Source organism: Hemiscyllium ocellatum, chromosome 3, assembly GCF_020745735.1.
Source record: "Hemiscyllium ocellatum isolate sHemOce1 chromosome 3, sHemOce1.pat.X.cur, whole genome shotgun sequence".
NCBI classification, from domain to species: Eukaryota; Metazoa; Chordata; class Chondrichthyes; order Orectolobiformes; family Hemiscylliidae; genus Hemiscyllium; species Hemiscyllium ocellatum.
The window spans coordinates 102,752,560-102,772,753 of NC_083403.1; the positions used below are offsets into that span (position 1 = coordinate 102,752,560).

Genomic DNA, 20,194 nt, shown 5'->3' on the forward strand with positions numbered 1-20,194 from the left:
GATTTCTTTTTACAGGAATTGTAAAACTAAAAGGTGGACGCAATTTTACAAAAGGTAAGTACTAATCAAAAATATTGATCCTGGAAATTTGGAATAAAAACAGAAAGTGCTGATAAAATTCAGGTTAGGCAGCACTTCTGGTTCTACTGTGACCTTCTATTTCTTTACCTGACCTTTTACAACATTCCCCTTAACTAGCACCTTCTTTATATTCTTTAATCTTTACTTGTAGTTCTGGATACGTTCGCTGAGCTGGGAAGTTGATTTGCAGATGTTTCATCCCCTGTCTCAGTGACCTCTTCAATGTTTTGGAGCGTCCTGTGACGCACTGCTGTACTGTGTCTTCTTGAATTTACTTGGTTCCATTCCTGCTACTTCCGGTTGCTTGTTGTAGTGGACGATATATTGGATCTAGATCTATGTGCTTGTTGATGGGAGTCGATGGATGAGTGCCATGCTTCTACAAATTCTCTTGCTGTTCTCTGTTTGGCTTGTCCTATTATCATTGTGTTGTCCCAGTCATTGTCACGTGTGCGTGGGGCTACTTGGGACAACTGGTCGTGGCGTTTAGTGGCTAGTTGGTGTTCATGGATGTTGATTGCTAGTCGTCTGCCTGTTTGTCCAATTTGGTGTTTCATGCAGTCGTTGAAAGGAATCTTGTAAATTATATTTGTCTTGCATATGTTGGTAGAGGGTCTTTGGTCCTGGTGAGTCATCTGAGCGTGGCTGTAGATTTATGGGTTGTTATGTATCCCATGTCAGAAGCCTGGCTATCAGTTCTGAAATTTGTTTATGTAAGGTAGTGTTGCTAGTGAGTTAGGTCGTGACATGTCAATAGACAATAGACAATAGGTGCAGGAGTAGGCCATTCAGCCCTTCGAGCCTGCACCGCCATTCAATATGTCCTCATCGCATTTTCTGTTGCAGGGATATCCGTTCTTGGCAAATACTCCGTTGAAATGTTTTTCTTCTTCCCTTCGTAGGTCGGGAGTGCTGCGGTGTGTTGTAGCCTTTTCGAACAACGTGCTAATGCAGCTTCTCTTGTGCATGTTCGGGTGGTTGCTGTTACAGTGCAGGACCTGATCAGAGTGTGTGGCTTTCCTGTACACTTGTAGTGCATTCACCACTCTGTATTCTTTCGATCATCACATCCAGGATTGGGAGTTGATTGCTGGTTTTCTCCTCTCTCGTAAATCTGATCCCTGTGAGCATGGTGTTGATAATCCAGTGTGTGATCTCAATTTCTGTTCTCTTAATGGTAATAGGATTGTCTACGTATTTGATCCAGAGTTTGAGTTGGATTTGTGGGAGGGCTGTTTGTTCCAGTCTTTGCATCACAGCTTCTGCTATGAGCCCAGAGATGGGTGAGCCCATAGGTGTTCCATTGGTCTATTCATATATTTGGTTGTTAAATGTAAAGTGCATCGTCAAACACAGGTCTAGTAGTTCGAGTATGCAGTCCTTGTTGATAGATTCCTTGGCATGTTGTCTGTTCTGCTTGTCCAGGAGGTTGGCTATTGTCTCTCTGGCTAGAGTTTTGTCATTTTCTATTTGCGTCTCTCACCATACATCTGGTGCTTTTTAAATCTGTTATTTCTCTTTGTATCATTTTCTGTAGAGGGTGGTGTGACTACTTATTGTTAAGCTTTTCTCTGTGCAGTGTAACCACCCAATAGAAAGCACAGTCAGATTTAATTTGGATATCTTTCTTTCTTCCTTTCTTCCATACCAAATGCAAAACAGTAAAAGTTCGATGTCCACTTTACCAAAGCCAGCTCTTGCTACATGTTCTCAGGAGTTATATGTTGAACGCTAATGTTGGTGATTAAGGGTTAACAATCAAAGTTCATAATGTCTCAGAGCAACTGACTTCTCAAGATGAACAAGGTGGATGTAAAGTACCATAAAAGCATTACTTGGTTTTTGCTTTTCGTGTCTGAACATTGTGTATAAGTGTTTGAGCATAGAATTCAGGGACAGTAATGAAGTCTGTCATAAGCTATTGAGGTATACTTTTGAGGGAATGAATAATAAATAGGTAAAGGGACCTATTAACCACAGTATAAAAAGATAATGTTAAGATAGTCATATTTTCAATGGTGTCAAAAACAATTAAGTCAAAGTTTTGTTTGAGGAAAGGATCTTTGAACTGTGCCACTGCAACTGTTTGGGTCAATATACTGCCTTCAAAGTATTTGGGATTAAAAGTCTTATTTACGACATGTATCTTTGATGTAGATGAAATTTAATGCATATATAAGAGGATGATTTTCAACTGCTCTTGAGAGTGTTTGAAAGATATCGAAAACTAAAGCTGCTGTCTCTGTGATAAAAGCAAAATATTGCAGATGCTGGCAGTCTGAAACAAAAATAGAAAACAGTGGCAAAACCCAATAGGACTGGCAGCATGTGTGGGGAGAGAAACAGAGTTAATATTTCAAATCTGGTGTGACTGTTTTCTGGAAATGTTCTGTATATCAATAAAACTGTTATGTACATAACACTCCAACATTAAGTGCCTCAAACGTACTCAAATGTGTTGCTATGAATGAAAAATAGAAGCTGTATGTTGTCAACTGAGTTATTCCAGTCTCTCCTATTTAAACTGGGCAGATGCATACATTATCAAAGGGCAAACTTCTTTATTTATTTATTCTTCTGGTATGGAAGGTGCTAGCTATGAAGAAAGGTTTAGTAGGTTATGGTTGTTTTCATTAGAAAAAAGATCGGGGGGGGGCCTGATTGAGGTCTACAAAATCATGAAAGGTATAGACAGGGTAGATAGAGATAAGCCTTTTCCCAGGGTGAGGGATTCAATAACGAGAGGTATTAAACAGTAACATGTGTTCAAGGTGAGAGGTGAAAACTTTAAGGGGGTTATACATAGCAAGTACTTTACACAGAGAGTGGTAGGTGCCTGGAATGTGTTGCCAACAGAGGTAGTAGAGGCAGACACAGTAGATTCATTTAAGGTGTGTCTGGACAGATGCATGAATAAGTGGGGAGCAGAGTGATACAGATGCTTAGGAATTAGGCAATAGGTTTAGCCTGTTCCTGGGCTGTAAATTTTCTTTGTCCTTTAATTCTGAAGTTGCTTCTTAAGTATCCTATTTATTTTCAGCAGAAGCAGCTGTGCATGTTACTGGCTCATATCATGCTAAGGTCCATTGAATGCTGCAACAAACAAATTCAATTGTCTTTTTGTGTGCTTGAGTTCTCAGCTCAATGGCGTGGGATACAAATCACTATGTATAGCAGTTATTGCCCATTCATAGCTTCCAAGAAGGTAGTGGTAAGCTGCTTTCTTGAACTGCTGCAGTCCATTTGCTATAGATATACCCATAATGTTGCTAGGAAGGGAAGAGGAAGGGCAATATGTTTCCAAGTCAGGATCGTGATTGGCTTGGAGGAGAATTTGCAAGTGGTGGTGTTCCCATGCATCTGCTGTCCTTATCCATCTGGATGTAAGTGACAATGGGTTTGGACAGTGCTGTGTCAGGGTCTTCAGTGAATTTCTGCAGTGCAACTTGTAGTTAGTACACACTGCTGCTAATAAGCATCAGTGGTGGAAAGAGTTGTGCACGTGGTACCAATCAAGTAGGCTACTTTATCCTGGAATGTGTCAAGCTTCTTGAGTGTTGTTGGAACTGTACCCATCCAGACAAGTGGGGAATATTCAATAACACTCCTGATTTGTACCTTGTAGATGGTGGACAGGCTTTGGGGAGTCAGGAGGTGTTACTTGCCACAATATTTCTAGCCTCTGACCTGCTCTTGTAGTCAATGTGGAGAGTCTGGTTGAGTTTTTGGTCAATGGCAGCCCCCAGGATGCTGTCAGCAGAGGATTTAGTGATAGTAATGTTATTGAATGTCAAGGGGCAGCAGCTAGATATTCTCTTATTGGAGAAGGTCATTGCCTGGCAAATGTGTGGTTCAAATGTATTTTGACACCTTCCAACCCAAGCCTGGACATTGTTCAGATCTTGTTGCATTTGAACATGAACTGTTTCAGTTTCTGAGGAGTTAAGAATGGTGCTGAACATTGCACAATCATTGGCCAACAACCCCGCTTCTGACTTTATGATGGAGAGAAGGCCATCGATGAAGATGTTTGGGCCTAGGACACTACCCTGAGGAACTCCTGCAGAGATATCTTGGAAGCGAGATGACAGTCCTCCAACAACCACAACCATATTCCTATTGGCCAGGCATGAATCCAATTAGAGAGTATTTTACCATTGATTCCTGTTGACTCCAGTTTTGCTAGGGCTCCTTGATGCCACACTCAGTCAAATACAACCTAGGGCGGCCACTCTTACCTCATCTCTGAAATTCAGCATTTTTGTCCATGTTTGAACTAACAATATAATGAGGTCAGGAGCTGAGTGGCCGCCATGGAACCCAGATTAAATATCATTGAGCAGGTTATTGTTTAGCAAGTGTTGCTTTATAACACTATTGATGACACTTTCCATCATTTTAAGGAGGATCGAGAGTGTACTGATTGGGCTTGTCCTGCCTTTTGTGTATAAAACATATTTTGGCAATTTTCCACATTGTCAGGTAGATGTCAATGGTACAGTTAATGTCTGTGATAGTGCTAAGTAAAAAGTGAGGTCTGCAGATGCTGGAGATCAGAGCTGAAAATGTGTTGCTGGTTAAAGCACAGCAGGTTAGGCAGCATCCAAGGAACAGGAAATTCGACGTTTCGGGCCAGAGCCCTTCATCAGAAATGAGGAGAATGTGCCAGGCAGGCTCTTAGCCTGCCTGGCACATTCTCCTCATTCCTGATGAAGGGCTCTGGCCCGAAACGTCGAATTTCCTGTTCCTTGTGATAGTGCTAACCCAATATACCAATGTCAATCAAATTGGTCAAATCACGTTCATGCAGCATCCAAGGAACAGGAAATTCGACGTTTCAGGCAAAAGCCCTTCATCAGGAAACCGTCGAATTTCCTGTTCCTTGGATGCTGCCTGACCTGCTGCGCTTTAACCAGCAACACATTCTCAGCTCTGATCTCCAGCATCTGCAGACCTCACTTTTTACTCAAATCACATTCATGTAAACACCAATAAACAATGGACACTGATGTTAAAAAAACATAACAAGGACTTCTTCAGACAAAAGTTTGCCTGTTACTGTGAAGATCTCTTGAAAGTATATAAGTGTTGCAGTACGTAAAATCTCTGTCAGGAAATGAGGTTCTGATTCTATTTCAGAAGTGTTTTGAGAAAGAATTTCTGTGAACAGTGGAGATTAATTGCTTGAAACTTATTCAAAGCTCTTTATGGTATAGAAATGTAGCAGACAATGGGGGTAACAAGCTTTCAGTGCTAGGGATATCAGTTATTCAGAACTGAATGTGTAACCTACCTTAGCTCTGGATAAACATTTTCCAAGTACCACTTAAATGGTTTACAGGCCAGTTTTTTCTTCAATTCTAACCTGCTCTGAATACTGAGGGAACAAAATGAAAACATTTCTTTAGCACCTTTCACATCCTCAGGAAACCCCTAAGTGCTTTAACAGTTAATAAAGTACTTTTAAAGTTCGGTCACATTGTAACATAGGAAACATGGCAGTTAAGTTGTGCACAGAAATCACCCACAAACAATATGATAATCATCAGATACTTTACATTAATGATGTTCATTCAGGAAGAAATATTGTTCAAGACACCAGGGACAGTTCTTGGTCATCTTGAAATAATGCCATTTGGATCTTTTCCATTCAAAGGGAGGAAATACAGACTCAGTTTAGCATCACATTTGCAGTGCTACTGTAAAGTCAAATTCGAAATGTTATCATTAATTAACAAAAAGAAATGTAATTCCAAAATGTAGTTCAGTATTCTTCAATAGCAAAAGCTTGCTGTTATTTGCGCCTTTGAAACAGGTCATAGAGACAAATTAAAATTGAAATGGTTTATAAAACCCAGAGTATTGTTAGCCAGATGAGGTCACTTTGAACCTCCATTATTTTCTTTGCCGCGAGACTGAACTTAATGGAGATTAATTGCAATGATTAACCAACAACTTTGTGAATTTTTTTTGTTCATGGGATCTCTGCTTCAAATGCACTTTTTTTCCATCATTATTTTCAAGATCACTTTAATGAGATAACTCATTAAGTTACTTGTTCTAAAATGACTGCACTACATTGCTTGAGGTTTCTTAGGTAATTTAATAAATAATCAATGTCTCAAGTCACTTGAAGCACCTAATGTTTGCCTAAATATAAATAATAACGCATTGAAGCAGAGATTGATGAAACACTGTCTGGATTTAGACCTGAGTAGAAATAAGGGATGGTACCTAATCTAAAAACAATTTTCGATAAATATCTAGAATTAGACAAGAACATTTACTTCATAGCCTATGAAAAGTATCTGATAGTGTTTATCACATCATGGTAGACACGTGGCTGAAATGCAACATTGATGTAAAGATGAGATTTATCCAGAGCCTAAATTGAGCACAAATAGTGGATATCAAGCAGGGGGAGTTAAAATTAGACCTATTTCAAAAAGTGAAGAGAGGTGTCTGACAAGGCTGTGTACACTTGTCAAAAATTCAATCTATATACAAAGAAATAAGTATTCAAAGAATTAGATGCACTCCTGGTGTATACATTGAGGCAAGAATATAACAAATATGCTAACACCACAGCACAAAAGTGCAGAATCAGAACAGGCCCAACAAAATATTGTTGGTCAAGTAAAATCTCAAAGTTTAGACTATACATCAACTATGAAAGACAAAAGTAATGCCAGTTCAAAGAAAACATGAAGTTTAAGGGTGTGTTAACAACAAAGATGACAAATTTGTCACAAGGAAACAAAACTCAAACATGGTACACTTTCATGAATGCCTCAGAAACCTTGACAATAAGCAAAAGTATATGGAAAATATACAGACCTCTGAAATATGGATGCTAAGAAGCATGCTAAAAATTTCATATACAAATCACAAGACAAATAATTTGCAAAAGGGAAAAAAAACTCTGAAAAAGAGACATCCTGAAATGAAAATGTCAGTTTTTTAGCCATTTGTTTAGAACTGAAAAACCACAGAGACCTCTTCTAAAGGACAAAGAAGTGGACAGAAGAGAAAGAGGTTGGCCTAGTTGCAGTTAGATGATGCATGTCACGGAGAGGGTGCAGATGGCATATGATAGATTAGCATGACATCAGAGGTCTCGTCAAGAGTACTTACAAGCAACCAGGGCCGTTCATGGAATGCCTGTTTAACAAGGCCAGCATTTATTATCCATCCCTAATTACCTTTGTGTTACCTCAGTTAGCATTCACACATATGGCCTTATGGAGGACAGAAGAGTCAGCAGTGAAGCAGTTGAAGATGGGCGGTTTAAGGGCACAATATCTTGGGCTGAAAAGATTTGCTTTCTTCTGTTAAGCATGGCTTCAGCCAGCATAGAATTTCCTACTTGTTTCTCTTCAATTGCAGTTTTTGTAGAATTCAGCCTTGATATAATGGGCAGTCAGTACCGCCTCACTTCTAAAATTTACTCTTTTGTCCATATCTGGACCAAGGCAACCATGAAGACTGGAGTGATGGTCCTGGCAGAACAAACTGAACATCAGTTAATACCATCTATAACTTAGCTGGTTATTGACAGCAGACTAAGGGGTGGTAACTGACTGGAGTGGATTTGCCAGCTGTTGTTCGACAGCACAGGCAATTTTCCAAATTATTAGGTAGAAACCAATGTAGTAGCTGTGCTTCAACAATGTGGCTAAGGGGCTAATTCTGGGCACAAGACTTCAGCCTTTTCTCAATATCACATGAAATGAACTGAATTGGTTAAAATCAGGCATCTGTGATCAGCATTCGCACTAATTTTATCACCAGTTGCATGGGCTTTTGGAGCTCTTGCACAGCAGCACCTTCTGGTACCCTGAGTCAATGCTGCAATTAGTCAGCAATACTGGAATGTCTGCATGCATGCAACTTGAAGGGTACGATGTCTGTGATACTGGGAACTTAAGGAAAGGGTGGAAGTGGATCACCCACTCAGAACCTCTGGCTGGAAATGGTTACAAATGCATCAGACTTGTCCTTTGTACTGACCTATTGGGTTTCTTCATCTTTAAACATGGGGATGTTTGTGGAACATTCTCTTCCCATTATTTGTCCGCAACCATTCATGAACAGGTATGGTAGAACTATAGAGCTTTGGTCTAATTATGGGATCACTTTAGCTCTATTAATTGCCCACGTCTTAAGGAGTCTGGTATTGTATGTTTACCAGATTAACACCTCATTTTAAGGCATGCCTCATGTTACTCCACCCTTTATTGATTCAGGACTCTCTAATTTGAAGTAATGGTACAGTGAGAGAAAGGCCAAACCATGGTGTTTCATATATTCTACTACTGCTAATCACCTACAGCACCTCATGAATACATGGTTTTGAGCTGCAAGGTCTGTTCTCAAGTAGTCACACATAGGATGATGGTAGAGCTACATAAGGTGGAAGTCTGTGTTCTCAATGAAAAGATAGGACTTTGATATTCACGTGAAGATGGAACGGTTATTATCAATTCTGTCATGGACAGATGAATTTGCAAGAGGTAAACTGAGGAGGACAATGTCAAGTAGCTTTCTCCCTCATGTTGTTTTTTGACTATGTGCTCCAGGCCCCCTCAGCCACCCTAGATGATAGACAATGAAGTTCTTCTTCCAAACAAGGAGGTGGTTATTCCTAAGTTGAGGGAGGCCAGAAGGTGACCCGACCCAACCTCCACTCCCGGCACCTTCCCCTGCAACCGCAAGAAATGCAAAACTTGCGCCCACACCTCCCCCCTTACTTCCCTCCAAGGCTCCAAGGGATCCTTCCATATCCGCCACAAATTCACCTGCACCTCCACACACATCATTTACTGCATCTGCTGCGGCCTCCTCTTTATTGGGGAGACAGGCCGCCTACTTGCAGAATGTTTCAGAGAACACCACTGGGATACCCGGACCAACCAACCCAACTACCCCGTGGCTCAACACTTCAACTCCCCCTCCCACTCAAACAAGGACATGCTGATTCTTGGACTCCTCCATCGTTAGATCATAGCAACATGACGGCTGGAGGAAGAGCACCTCATCTTCCGCCTAGGAACCCTCCAACCACAAGAGATGAACTCAGATTTCTCCAGTTTCCTCATTTCCCCTTCCCCCACCTTGTCTCAGTCCCAACCTTCGAACTCAGCACTACCTTCCTAACCTGCAATCTTCTTCCTGACCTCTCCGCCCCCACCCCCACTCGGGCCTATCACCCTCACCTTAACCTCCTTCCACCTATCGCATTTCCAACACACCTCCCCCAAGTCCCTCCTCCCTACCTCTTATCTTAGCCTGCTTGGCACACTCTCTTCATTCCTGAAGAAGGGCTCATGCCCGAAACGTCGATTCTCCTGCTCCTTGGATGCTGCCTGACCTGCTGAGCTTTTCCAGCAACACATTTTCAGCTCTGATCTCCAGAATCTGCAGTCCTCACTTTCTCCCAGAAGGTGATAGTCAGACTCCTTGTCCATGTTTGAACTGATGTTAAGAGAGACTTCATGGAGTCCAGTTTCAAGATTCTAAGATATAATTTGGTGGTTTAACTATGTCAAGTTATTGTTTAACTAATTCATGGGTTAGCTTTCCCAATTTTGGCACAAGTTCCCAGACGTTAGCGTGAAAGACTCTGCAAGGCCAATTGGATTGGATGTGCATTTGTTGCTTTTACAGTCTAGGTTAATACCAGGTGGCCTGCCTGGCTTAGTGTGATTTGATTTTCTTCATAGTGGTTTGATAAGTTATTTCAGAAAGTTATTGTGGGTCTCACTTTTAGGATCAGATTTCCTTCCCCAAAGGGGAATTACTGAACCAGATTACTATTATAAAATGCAACTAAAGAATGGCAGGAGGAGAACTAGATGGATCATGTTTTTTTTCTTATCTAGTAATTCTTGCATACATGAACCATGTCACTGTTCGCTGGTAGATCTTCTGGGTTATGATAGGTCCTTGATTTATAATGATTTGTTTTCTTTCTCCTACACTTTTCTCCTCCTACTCATTAATCTTACTAATCTTACTGAACCGACTGACCTAAAGTACTTCATATTTTTAGATTGCTAACTATGGTGTTTTCAGTTCCAGGAAAATGATTTCCAGTTTTCTTTTTTCACTGGATATATCAAATCAGTGTTCCCTAAATAGGTATCATCCACGTACTACCACCATCAGTGACTACTGAGTCTTAATAGTTGGCAATCAGCCCCACTTAATATTACTTATTATTGACAGATTAACTTCCTAAAATTAAGTAAAAAGGGTAGAAAAGAATTAAATCATGAGGACTGGTGACATAAACTAGACTTGCATACTCTCTGAGTACAGAAAATTAAATAGTGATATAATCAAGATGTTTCAGAGAGGGAGGATGGCAAGAAATTATTTTGTCTGGTGAGTGACTCTACAACAAAGAGTACAGCCTTAAAATTTGAGCTAGACTGTTCAGGGGTGATGTCAGAAAACACTTCTTCACAGTGGAAAATCTAGAACATATCCCCCAGAAAAGCCATTATGATTGATGGCAACTTGAAAATTTCAAAACTGGATAAGCATACTGTAGCAGTTTAGGTCTCTGTACCACTGGTACAAACTACAAATTATTACAGAATCAACACAATGAAGCATTCGTATTTACCTTTCAACAGAGTCTTAAGCAAATCAATATGTAAAATGTAGATGTAAATATTAAGGATTCAAGTGGAGTCAACTCCTAACAAAGTTACATAAACATAGCCTAACTGCATCTTTTGAAGGAGCAGAGCAAAAGATACACAGTAAACGTAAACTGGCATGAGATGAACGCTACCTACTTGCCGAATGGCACATTCCGAGCTGAAGGCACTGCTGCATAGTAGAAATTTTTGAATTCATCCATCCAGACTTCTGCTGCCCTGCGTGTATTTCTTTTAGAGAAAAATAAAACAACACTTCTTTTTTAATATTTCCTGCCAAGTACCCAATAGCTAATTAATAAAAATTTAAAAAGTGTTAAAATAGGAACATTTCATTAAAAAGATTCAGATTACATTCATGGAACCATTGAAAGGTATTACTGAACATATGATGGACTGGAACAGTATTAATTGATTACTGTACAATATTATCAAATCAGTACAATAATATTATAAAGGCATACATCAGACCACAGGAATAGGAGTGGGTCATTCATCCCCTCATGCCCACACTGTCAACAATTAGCTCATTGTCCAGATGCACCTGCGCTCCGCTCTGCCTTATAGGATTGGCACTCCTACTTAATATAAATATATTGACGACTTTCTTGAAATGTAGGACTAAAACAAAAAACCTCAGAATAGTTTAAAGCACAGAAGAGAGATTACAAGTCTCAAATGATATTGACTCACTGCACACCTAGTCTGCTTCACAACAACACTGACTTGCTGCACACTCCTCCCAGTCTGCATCATAGTCATGCTGAATGCTGAACACTTGACCCAGATTGTTTCACACTGGTGCTGACTTGCTGCATGATCCTTTCAGTCCACTTCTCAGGGATGATGACCTGCTATACACTTCTCCCGATCCGCTTCACAGCGATTTTGATTCACTGCACACTATCAACAATCTGCTTCACGGTGACGTTGACTCACTGCATATCCCAATCTGGGACTTGGAAGAAACCAGAATTGGAGAAACGTAGAGATCTCCAGTGGTTGCAGGAGTGGAAGAAGTTGCAGACATGAAGAGTGGGCTAAAGCATTGAAAATAAGGCTGTAAATTTTAATTAACAGAAATATTTACCTTGCAAAAACAGTACCACTGCCTCCTGGAAACGTATAGGGATGCTGCTTGCGGAATACATGACCTACCCGACTACAAGGAATGATTTCAAGGATGCCCCCACATTGCCACACTCGAAAAGAAATTTCTGAAAGACATGATATTGATAAAATACATTTAACTGAAATAGTTAAATTTTTCTTGCTTACCATTATCCATGCCCATTCCAATCTTTTTCACTTAGTTGCAATAGCTGGGCAAAAAAAAGGGACCAATGACAATATCACAAATCTTCCTAACAACGTGGAAAACTTGGTTCAATAACACATGGGTGACTCAATATTTATGATCCTGTACAAATGGCAAAAATGTCCAGGAGAAAATAGCAAGTGAGATTCGTCTGATTATTGCTTAAATCATTGTGGTTTAGCCAAGATGCAGCAATTTATGTAACTCTCTGCTGACAATAATGGTGAAGAGGATGGAGTCCACTATAGAATCATGGACTGGTTGAAACACAGAAAGAGGCTAGCCCATCACATTGTGTAATTCTTTGAAACAGCAATTCACCTAGACCCGCTGCTCCATCTTATCTCCTAAATCTTCCATTTTTATTTCTCAGATAATTATCAATAACCTTTTAAAAGCTAAGATCAAATCACTTTTAACAGACTCTCAGGCAGCATATTCCAGATTCTAAACATGTGCTGCATAAAAAATATTATATTGTCTCTGGTTATTTTGCCATTTACCGTAGAACTCAGCTTTGTTTCTCCACCCTTCCTTCCCCAATGAGTATAGTTTCTCACTGGTGATACCCTTTATGATTCTGAACAGTTTTATAGGTCCAGAACTTTGTTTGAAGGGCAATAACCTTCGCAATGTCCAGTGGCATTCCAGCCCTTAGACTTTGTTCCGTTCACATCAATAATAACTTGTATTTATATCACACATTTACCAGTGTAAAACAGCTGGAGACAATTTACAGATGTCTTATCAAACACTGAGTCATGTAAGGTGATATAAACATAACCACGAAAGCCCATTTTAAAGGGGGATGGGAAAGAAAAATGGAAAAGTTTAAAAAAAGAATTCCAGAACTTAAAGCCTAGTTTGCTTAAAGCCTAGCCAACATGAGTGGCTCAATGATAATTGTTGATGTGCAAGTGGTCAAAATTGGGGAGTTGCAGAAATCCCAAAGGGCCCTCAGATTGCTGGAGATTACAGAAACAGGGAGGGAAGATGATGTCATGGAAAGATTTGAAAACACATTTGTCAGGTCAGGGGGTCTATCAAGAAAATATGCAAACAGGTGATAAATGAGGTCAGCATGGTGGTTCAAAAGGTGGCACAGTGGCTCAATGGCTAGCACTGCTACCTCACAACACCAGGGACACAAGTTCAATTCCAGCCTCAGGTGACTGTCTATGTGGAGTCTGTATGTTCTCCCCATGTCTGCATGGGTTCGACTGAGTGTTCAGGTTTCATCCCAGTCCAAAGATGTACAGGTTAGGGTGACTGGCCATGCTAAATTGCCTGTAGTGTGCAGGGATGTGTGTGCTAGGTAGGTTAGCCATGGGAAGGACAGGGATAGGGTGGGGGTCTGGGTCTGGGTGGGATGCTCTTTGGAGGGCCAGTGTGCACTTAATGGGCTGAATACCTTCTTTCTATGTTGTAGGGATCCTATGATTCGAGGCAACTGTGACTTGTTATCAGTATTGCAATTCACATTAATATATTGAATGAGTATAAATGTATGAGGTGGAAAAAAGAAAAACTATTGGAATTCTTTATAGAACCCTTTAATATTCCAGCACAAGGTGGACATCAACTCTCCAGAACACTACTGACAAATCAATAAAACAACAAAACATATCCTATCATCTTTGCCTCTGCATTATTTAGATAGTTACTACATCAAATATAAAATTTGCAATTGAAGACATTTAACCTCCTTACAGTAACTGCAACACAACTTTAATCTTTTCTTGCAAGGCCACTGACTTCCTGATGGAGAGGTATAACTAGAAGTCACTGATTGTAGAGGAGATGATGCATTTGATGACATAAGCAATGACAGGTAAGCTTTCTTATAAAACTCTAGCACAAAGTGAAATAAATTTCTAATAAAATTCAAAAGGAAATTAATTATATTTACACAATATGATCATAAGCTGACCTTTAATAACCATCAACCATCTTAAGACACTGTGTCATCACAATACATCTTTCCAAATCAATTCTATAATGGTGCTCAGACTCTGGAGAAGTTCACAATAGTCAAGACTCTAAACTCATTTGGTGTAACAAGGGAAAAACATTTGTCTTATCAAAGCAAACTTGAGACACTGACTTACCTTACTGTTAGCTTTAAGAGTACATAACAAGAAAAATGTATCCCCTGCAGTCACCTACCTTTACAGGTTCATCAGCGATCTGAATGATAAGGAATCCCTGTTAAGTCTGGCCTCATGTTAACTAACAGAATACAGTGGGTGGGCTGGTATGGTTGGTTATGGTCAGTTGGAATTAAGAGGTCCGGTAAGCTATCAGTAAGCAAGACTTAACACTGATTTGCTGCTGCTGCTAAAAATGGTTAAGCAGAGAATCTTTTTAATGTACAGTCAGTTCTGATATAATGCAATTTCGCGTTAAGAAAATCACGTAACAGCCACACTATTTAAACTAATGGGGCTAAAAATCACACCACAGCCAAGACAGGTTAAGGAAAGTTTGCATTCCACAAATAACAGTCTAACTTCTTCAACTGCGTTAAAGCCAACTCATGTTGAAGAAACACACGTTATAGCAGAATCGACTTCTGTATTCACACAGGAAATGAGAATCCTAGAACTTAAACCTAGACATTATAGTACTCATCTCAACAAACATCCTTTTAGAGCTCAGAGTTCATGTGCTGTAAACTAAGTCATCCCAGATATCAGTTGGCAAACCACTGTAAGAAGCAAAATCAGACAGCTGTACTTGCTACACATTAGTTAAATTTGTTGTATTAACATACCACATACTATGCTTTACAATTTCACTCTGATCCTTTGACACAATGACTACTGAAGTCACTTACCTAAGTTTTCTCCACCCCAGACATCCATCATCATGTCATATTTACCAAGTTCTTCAAAGTAACCTTTATCCATTACAAAGAGACCCCCAGCTATCATGGGCGTTCTAAGAAGAAAACATTAGGATGCATTATACGTTTATTCTAAATGTTGTATAAAATATAATACATCATACATTTTTAAAAGGGCATTAATTATATACCTGAAAGGGAAAAACTTTGCAGGGCTGCAGTGAAACGTGAGAGTCTAACTGGACTGCCCTTTCAAAGAGCTGGCATTGGCACAAGAAACCAAATAGCCTCCTTCCACATGCTGTGATTCTACCAATTGCAGCCTTGTCCCCAATCCTTAGACAATACCTTTCTGAAATGAATAATACAAACATTTTACCACTGCCTACCAAAGTACGAAAAGCTGCAGTCTAAATAAACTCACCAATAATAGAGCAATTTATTTGCTATTATTGTTATTGGTATAACTGTGCACTTGTGGCACCATTAAGAGTCTCATAATTTGTTTCCAGACATTAATAGCACGCATAAAAATAAACCATTGCATCACAGCTGATCAATACATATCCAACTTGGGATATAGTGGATCAAGAGTAAACAAGTCAAAATACTAATGAGCTGGATTTTCTCAATTTTAGGCTATTATTTTTGGTAATTTTCATGAGGTTGTCCTGTCAAGACTCACTGTAACACTTTTCAGGCTATCTTGCACTCCTAACCTTAGTAATTATGCAACCAGCTTCTATGACATCGTTTTCTGCAATAAAGAGGTAGAATAGGTAAAGTTCCAGCCGCTGGCATGACCTTCAAGCATTTAAGCTGCTGGCGCTAAATGTAAAGACCAGCTGCAACAACTTCAGATGCTGCAACCCATAAACTAACTCTCGTGCTGTTTTCTTAGGAAACCAAAATGTCTTGGAAAGGAAGCTTGCACCCCACTTTTCAGACAGTGACCTGGAGATCCTGGTGGATGAATTGGTTGACTTGATTTCTACCCATTGGGTCAGATAGGTATCTGGGTCAGAAATGGAAAGCAAAGCATGCGAATAAGTGGGCAATATTCTGCATTCAATAAGCAGTAAGTGGCATCATCTTCTGTCTGCTACCTCATACTCATGCTACTGCACACAAACCTCACTAATGCTCATGAACTACCAAGTTCTCTCGGACATGAAGCACTTCCACTCAATGGCTCTCTCATCCAACTCAGCCCCACAACTACAAACCTTCCTGTTCTGAGTATCAAACTATGCAATCGACAGAGGCTGGCAGCCATTAAGTAAGCACAATTAACAAATAAAGCTAAGAGCCATAAGAAGCATCTCTGAGTTGGTTGTGTCTCCCTGCATGTGAAGTGACCTAGCAGAAGGCAAATAATGCTCCAAAGTTAAATCTTGAAGGGTTAAAATGGATTCTGTGTTGGCCTGAGATTAGCTATGATAATATGTTGGGGCTGGTTTTTGGTAGATGCCAATCTCAGTGTATAAAGGATAGAGAAAGATTGCATCCATTGAGCACTCAAGGGATACCGGTGAAGGGACATTAAAAGGGAGACCCAGTGAAGCAAGCAGCATCCACCATGTAAGTTTTTGTATTGCAATATTACTACTGTGATTTCTACCTCACTGATCTCAAAGCTAAGCTTTTAAAAAAAGAGCCAAAACAGGAGAGCTTTATAGAGGTTTAATGGAGACATTCTAGTCTCAACGTTTCCATGGAGTAAATAGTATGTTCCAATAGCACCTCAGAAAGGAATCCAACCTAGACTGGCACTAATGCTGCTCTTGAGAACTGCTCCAGTGCCAAAGATATCTTTAAAATGAATTGTTAAATCAAAGCTCCACCTGTCTGTTAGGTGGATGTAAAAGATCATGATATTATTCAAAGAAGAACTGGAGAATTCTTTTGTTCAAGCCAACAATTTCCCCTCAACCAACTCCACCTAAAATATGACTTGGAGGTGCCGGTGTTGGATTGGCGTGTACAAAGTTAAAAATCACACAACACCAGGTTATTGTCCAACAGGTTTAATTGGAAGCACACTAGCTTTCAGAGTGCCGCTCCCTCATCAGGTGATAGTGGAGGACACAATTCTAAGGCACAGAATTCATAGCAAAAATTTACAGTTCATGTAACTGAAATTATACATTGAAAAATACCTTGATTGTCTGTTGAGTTTTTCATCTGTTCGAATACCATGATAGTTTCACTACTTGCATGTGTAAATCACAAATCCTTTTTTTAAAAGTTGCATTTTCAGGTTAGCTGTAACAATGGACGTTAGCTAGACAATATGTTGAAGGTGTTACCCCCTGTGTTCTCTGTCTATGTCATGATGTTTAGAATGATTCTAATCTAAAAAGTGAGAAAACGTTGCAGGCAAGGATGCCCTGAGGCACGGTACATTGGGGAAACCGAGCAAAAGCTATGACAACAGGTGAATGGGCACTGCACAACAATCAACAGACAGGAGTGTTCCCTTCCAGTTGGGGAACACTTCAGTGGTCCAAGACATTCGACCTTGGACCTGTGGGTGACCATCCTCCAAGGCGGAGGATGTCAAATATGATATTAAATCCTGACTACGTTTATTGCACAAAATGGGCATTGGCATTTTCTGTATACGGTTACAGATTTAGCAATTTATCTTTCACAAAGAATTGTCATGTCAGAAAACCAATTTTCATCTTTTGTTATGGCTTAACATAGCTTTTACTTAGTTTCTGTTCAAGCTTTGATTTATCAAGGTACCTTGAGCTAGAGAGCATTTCTTTGAGTGATTCCAATTAATGTAAATATTTTGAGTGCTTCAGAATTAATTCCTCTCAATGACTTGATTGAGTCAACCCAACAACCAACTTCAGCCTGCTTCTGTACATATAAGTACAATAATTAGTGCTATGTGAAGGCAATTAAAAAACCTAACTAACATACAATTAACACCAGCAAAACTAAAAACAGATGACATAGTCATAACCACAATATGCACAAAATAGCTGCCATGTTTCTTACTACTTCAGTGAGTGTGCTTCAAAAGAGTGTGCTACTGGCCGGAAAGTGTTTTGGGACGTCTTGCAAGTCAGTGTTCTAGAAATTTAACAACTTTTTTTCTTCATAACTGTAGAACCTGAGGGCATGCCTATATTCAAAGTTCTTTATTCAACTTCTATTATACTGGGGAGAATTTGTCTTCACATTCTTGTGATACAATATATTTTATTCTAATGGGAGAATCTCTTTGTATGCTCTGAATTTCTGCTTTGCTCTGTTTTCTGAAAAAAAACTTATTGGAAGAAATTTGCATATAAGGCAATCAGCCACAAGAAATTTCCCAGGAGCATACTTGCCTAATTTGAAACAAAACAAGGAAACGTGACACAGGAATTCTGATGTGACACTATTACAGCTATACTTATTAATTATAAAAACCATGGCTATACATACCTAATGGGACCAATTGGATTACCCTGACGAGCTCGTCTTTGTTCTGGAGTCATGTAATCCCATTTAAAGACCAGATTCCAGTCAAATCCTGCCATTTAAATAAGTTAGATCAATAACAAAGCTGCATTGAAATATCATACATAATATTTTAAAATCAACATATATATTTCATTGGAAACTGAAAATGTTAGTTTTCCAAACCATTATACGGGAGTAAATAGGACCGAAGTGTCTAAGTTACTCTACCTGAATCAATATAGGCGGCAAATTTTCTTTCTTTCTGATGAAAGATTATTAGTCTAAAAATTTAGCAAATGTGATGACAGGAATAGAGTTATCAGAGTAGTTCTAACATTCAGAGTTATTTTGCATTTCTAGATAGATTTTGCTTTTGATAAATACTCTATTCTCTTATCAAATTATTCAATACAAATCTTTCAATTATTTATATAGTATTCTGTTATGATTGCTTGTTCATGGATTTACGCTCATCAAAATTCTGTTGCTTATATCCAAACTTGCACCAAGTCCCATTTAGCATCATTGCTGTGTTCGCTGACTTCTTGTCCAGCAACATCTCTAACTTAATATTATCATCCTGATGTTAAACCCTCCATGATTTGATCCTTCCCTACTACTGTAATATCATTCAGTCTGACAACATTCAAGATTTCTGTGCTTCTTCAATTCTGGTATCTTGTACTTATTTGCCACATTGATTTACCACTAGCTGTGAGACCTCAGCTTCTTAGAATCTAAGGTCTGGAATAAACTTCAAGACTTTTCCACTACTACATTCTTCCTTTAAGATACTCCTTAAAGTTCTATTTTTGCCCAAGCTTTTGGTTACCGGTACAGGTACTAATAGCACCTTAAATATTTAATTGGAAATGCTGCAAATACTCAGCATCAAGTGCAAGCTGTTGCTGTATAGCATCCATACACACTGCTGTAATTAATGTCATATTTAAATTACAGAATATGAAGAATTTTTTTAAATTCATTCACACATAGGATGTGGGCATCACTGGCTAGGCCACCATTTATTGTCCACCTGTACTTGTTCATGAAAAGATGGTGGTGAGCTACTTTCTTAAAATGGTGCTGTCCACTTGGTATAGATACAGCCCACAATGCTGTTAGAAAGGGAGCTTCAGTGTTTTGACCCAGTGACACTTGAGGAACAGTGATATATTTCCAAGAAACAAAAACAGAAGTTGCTGGAAAAACTCAGCGTGTCTGGCAGCACCTATGAAGAAAAATCAGAGTTAACATTTCGGGTCCGGTGACCCTTCCTCAGAACTATTTCAGCAACTTCTAGTTTTGTTTCTTATTTGTAGCATCTGCAGTTCTTTTGATTTTTATGATATAGTTCCAAGTCTGGATAGTGAGTGGCAAGGAGGGAAACTTAGCAAATGGTGATGTTCCCATGTACCTGCTGCTATTATCCTTCCAAATGGCAACGATCATGGGCTTGCAAGGTGCTGGCTAAGGAACCTTGATGAATTTCTGCAGTGCGTCTTGTAGATAGTATATACTTGCTGCTAAGAGTGTCAGTGGTGGAAGGAATTGATATTTGTCGATGGGGTGCTCATCAAGCAGACAGCTTTTGTCTTGGACGGTGTCATGTATCTGGAATGTTGTTGGAGCTGCATTCATCCATGCAAGTGGGGAGTATTCCAACACACTCCTAACTTGTGCCTTAGACACGGTGGAATTTCATGAATCAGGAAGTGAGTTGCTTAATGCAACATTCTTAGCATCTGACCTGCTCTTGTAGCCACAGTGCTTACTTGGACAGTCCAGTTCAGCTTGTGGGCAATGGTAACTCCCTGGATG

General features: G+C 39.5%; 1 protein-coding gene across 1 annotated transcript in view; it reads right to left on the reverse strand.

Moving 5' to 3' along the window:
* galnt2 (UDP-N-acetyl-alpha-D-galactosamine:polypeptide N-acetylgalactosaminyltransferase 2) overlaps window positions 1–20,194 on the reverse strand; it is a 111,890-nt gene that overhangs the window by 3,407 nt on the left and 88,289 nt on the right. Inside the window, exons 9-13 of the mRNA XM_060852314.1 lie at window positions 18,356–18,443; window positions 14,903–15,006; window positions 11,839–11,965; window positions 10,887–10,979; window positions 5,375–5,458 (exon numbers count right to left, since the gene is read on the reverse strand). Coding sequence (XP_060708297.1) covers window positions 5,375–5,458; window positions 10,887–10,979; window positions 11,839–11,965; window positions 14,903–15,006; window positions 18,356–18,443 — 496 coding nt within the window. The remainder of the gene's footprint in view (window positions 1–5,374; window positions 5,459–10,886; window positions 10,980–11,838; window positions 11,966–14,902; window positions 15,007–18,355; window positions 18,444–20,194) is intronic.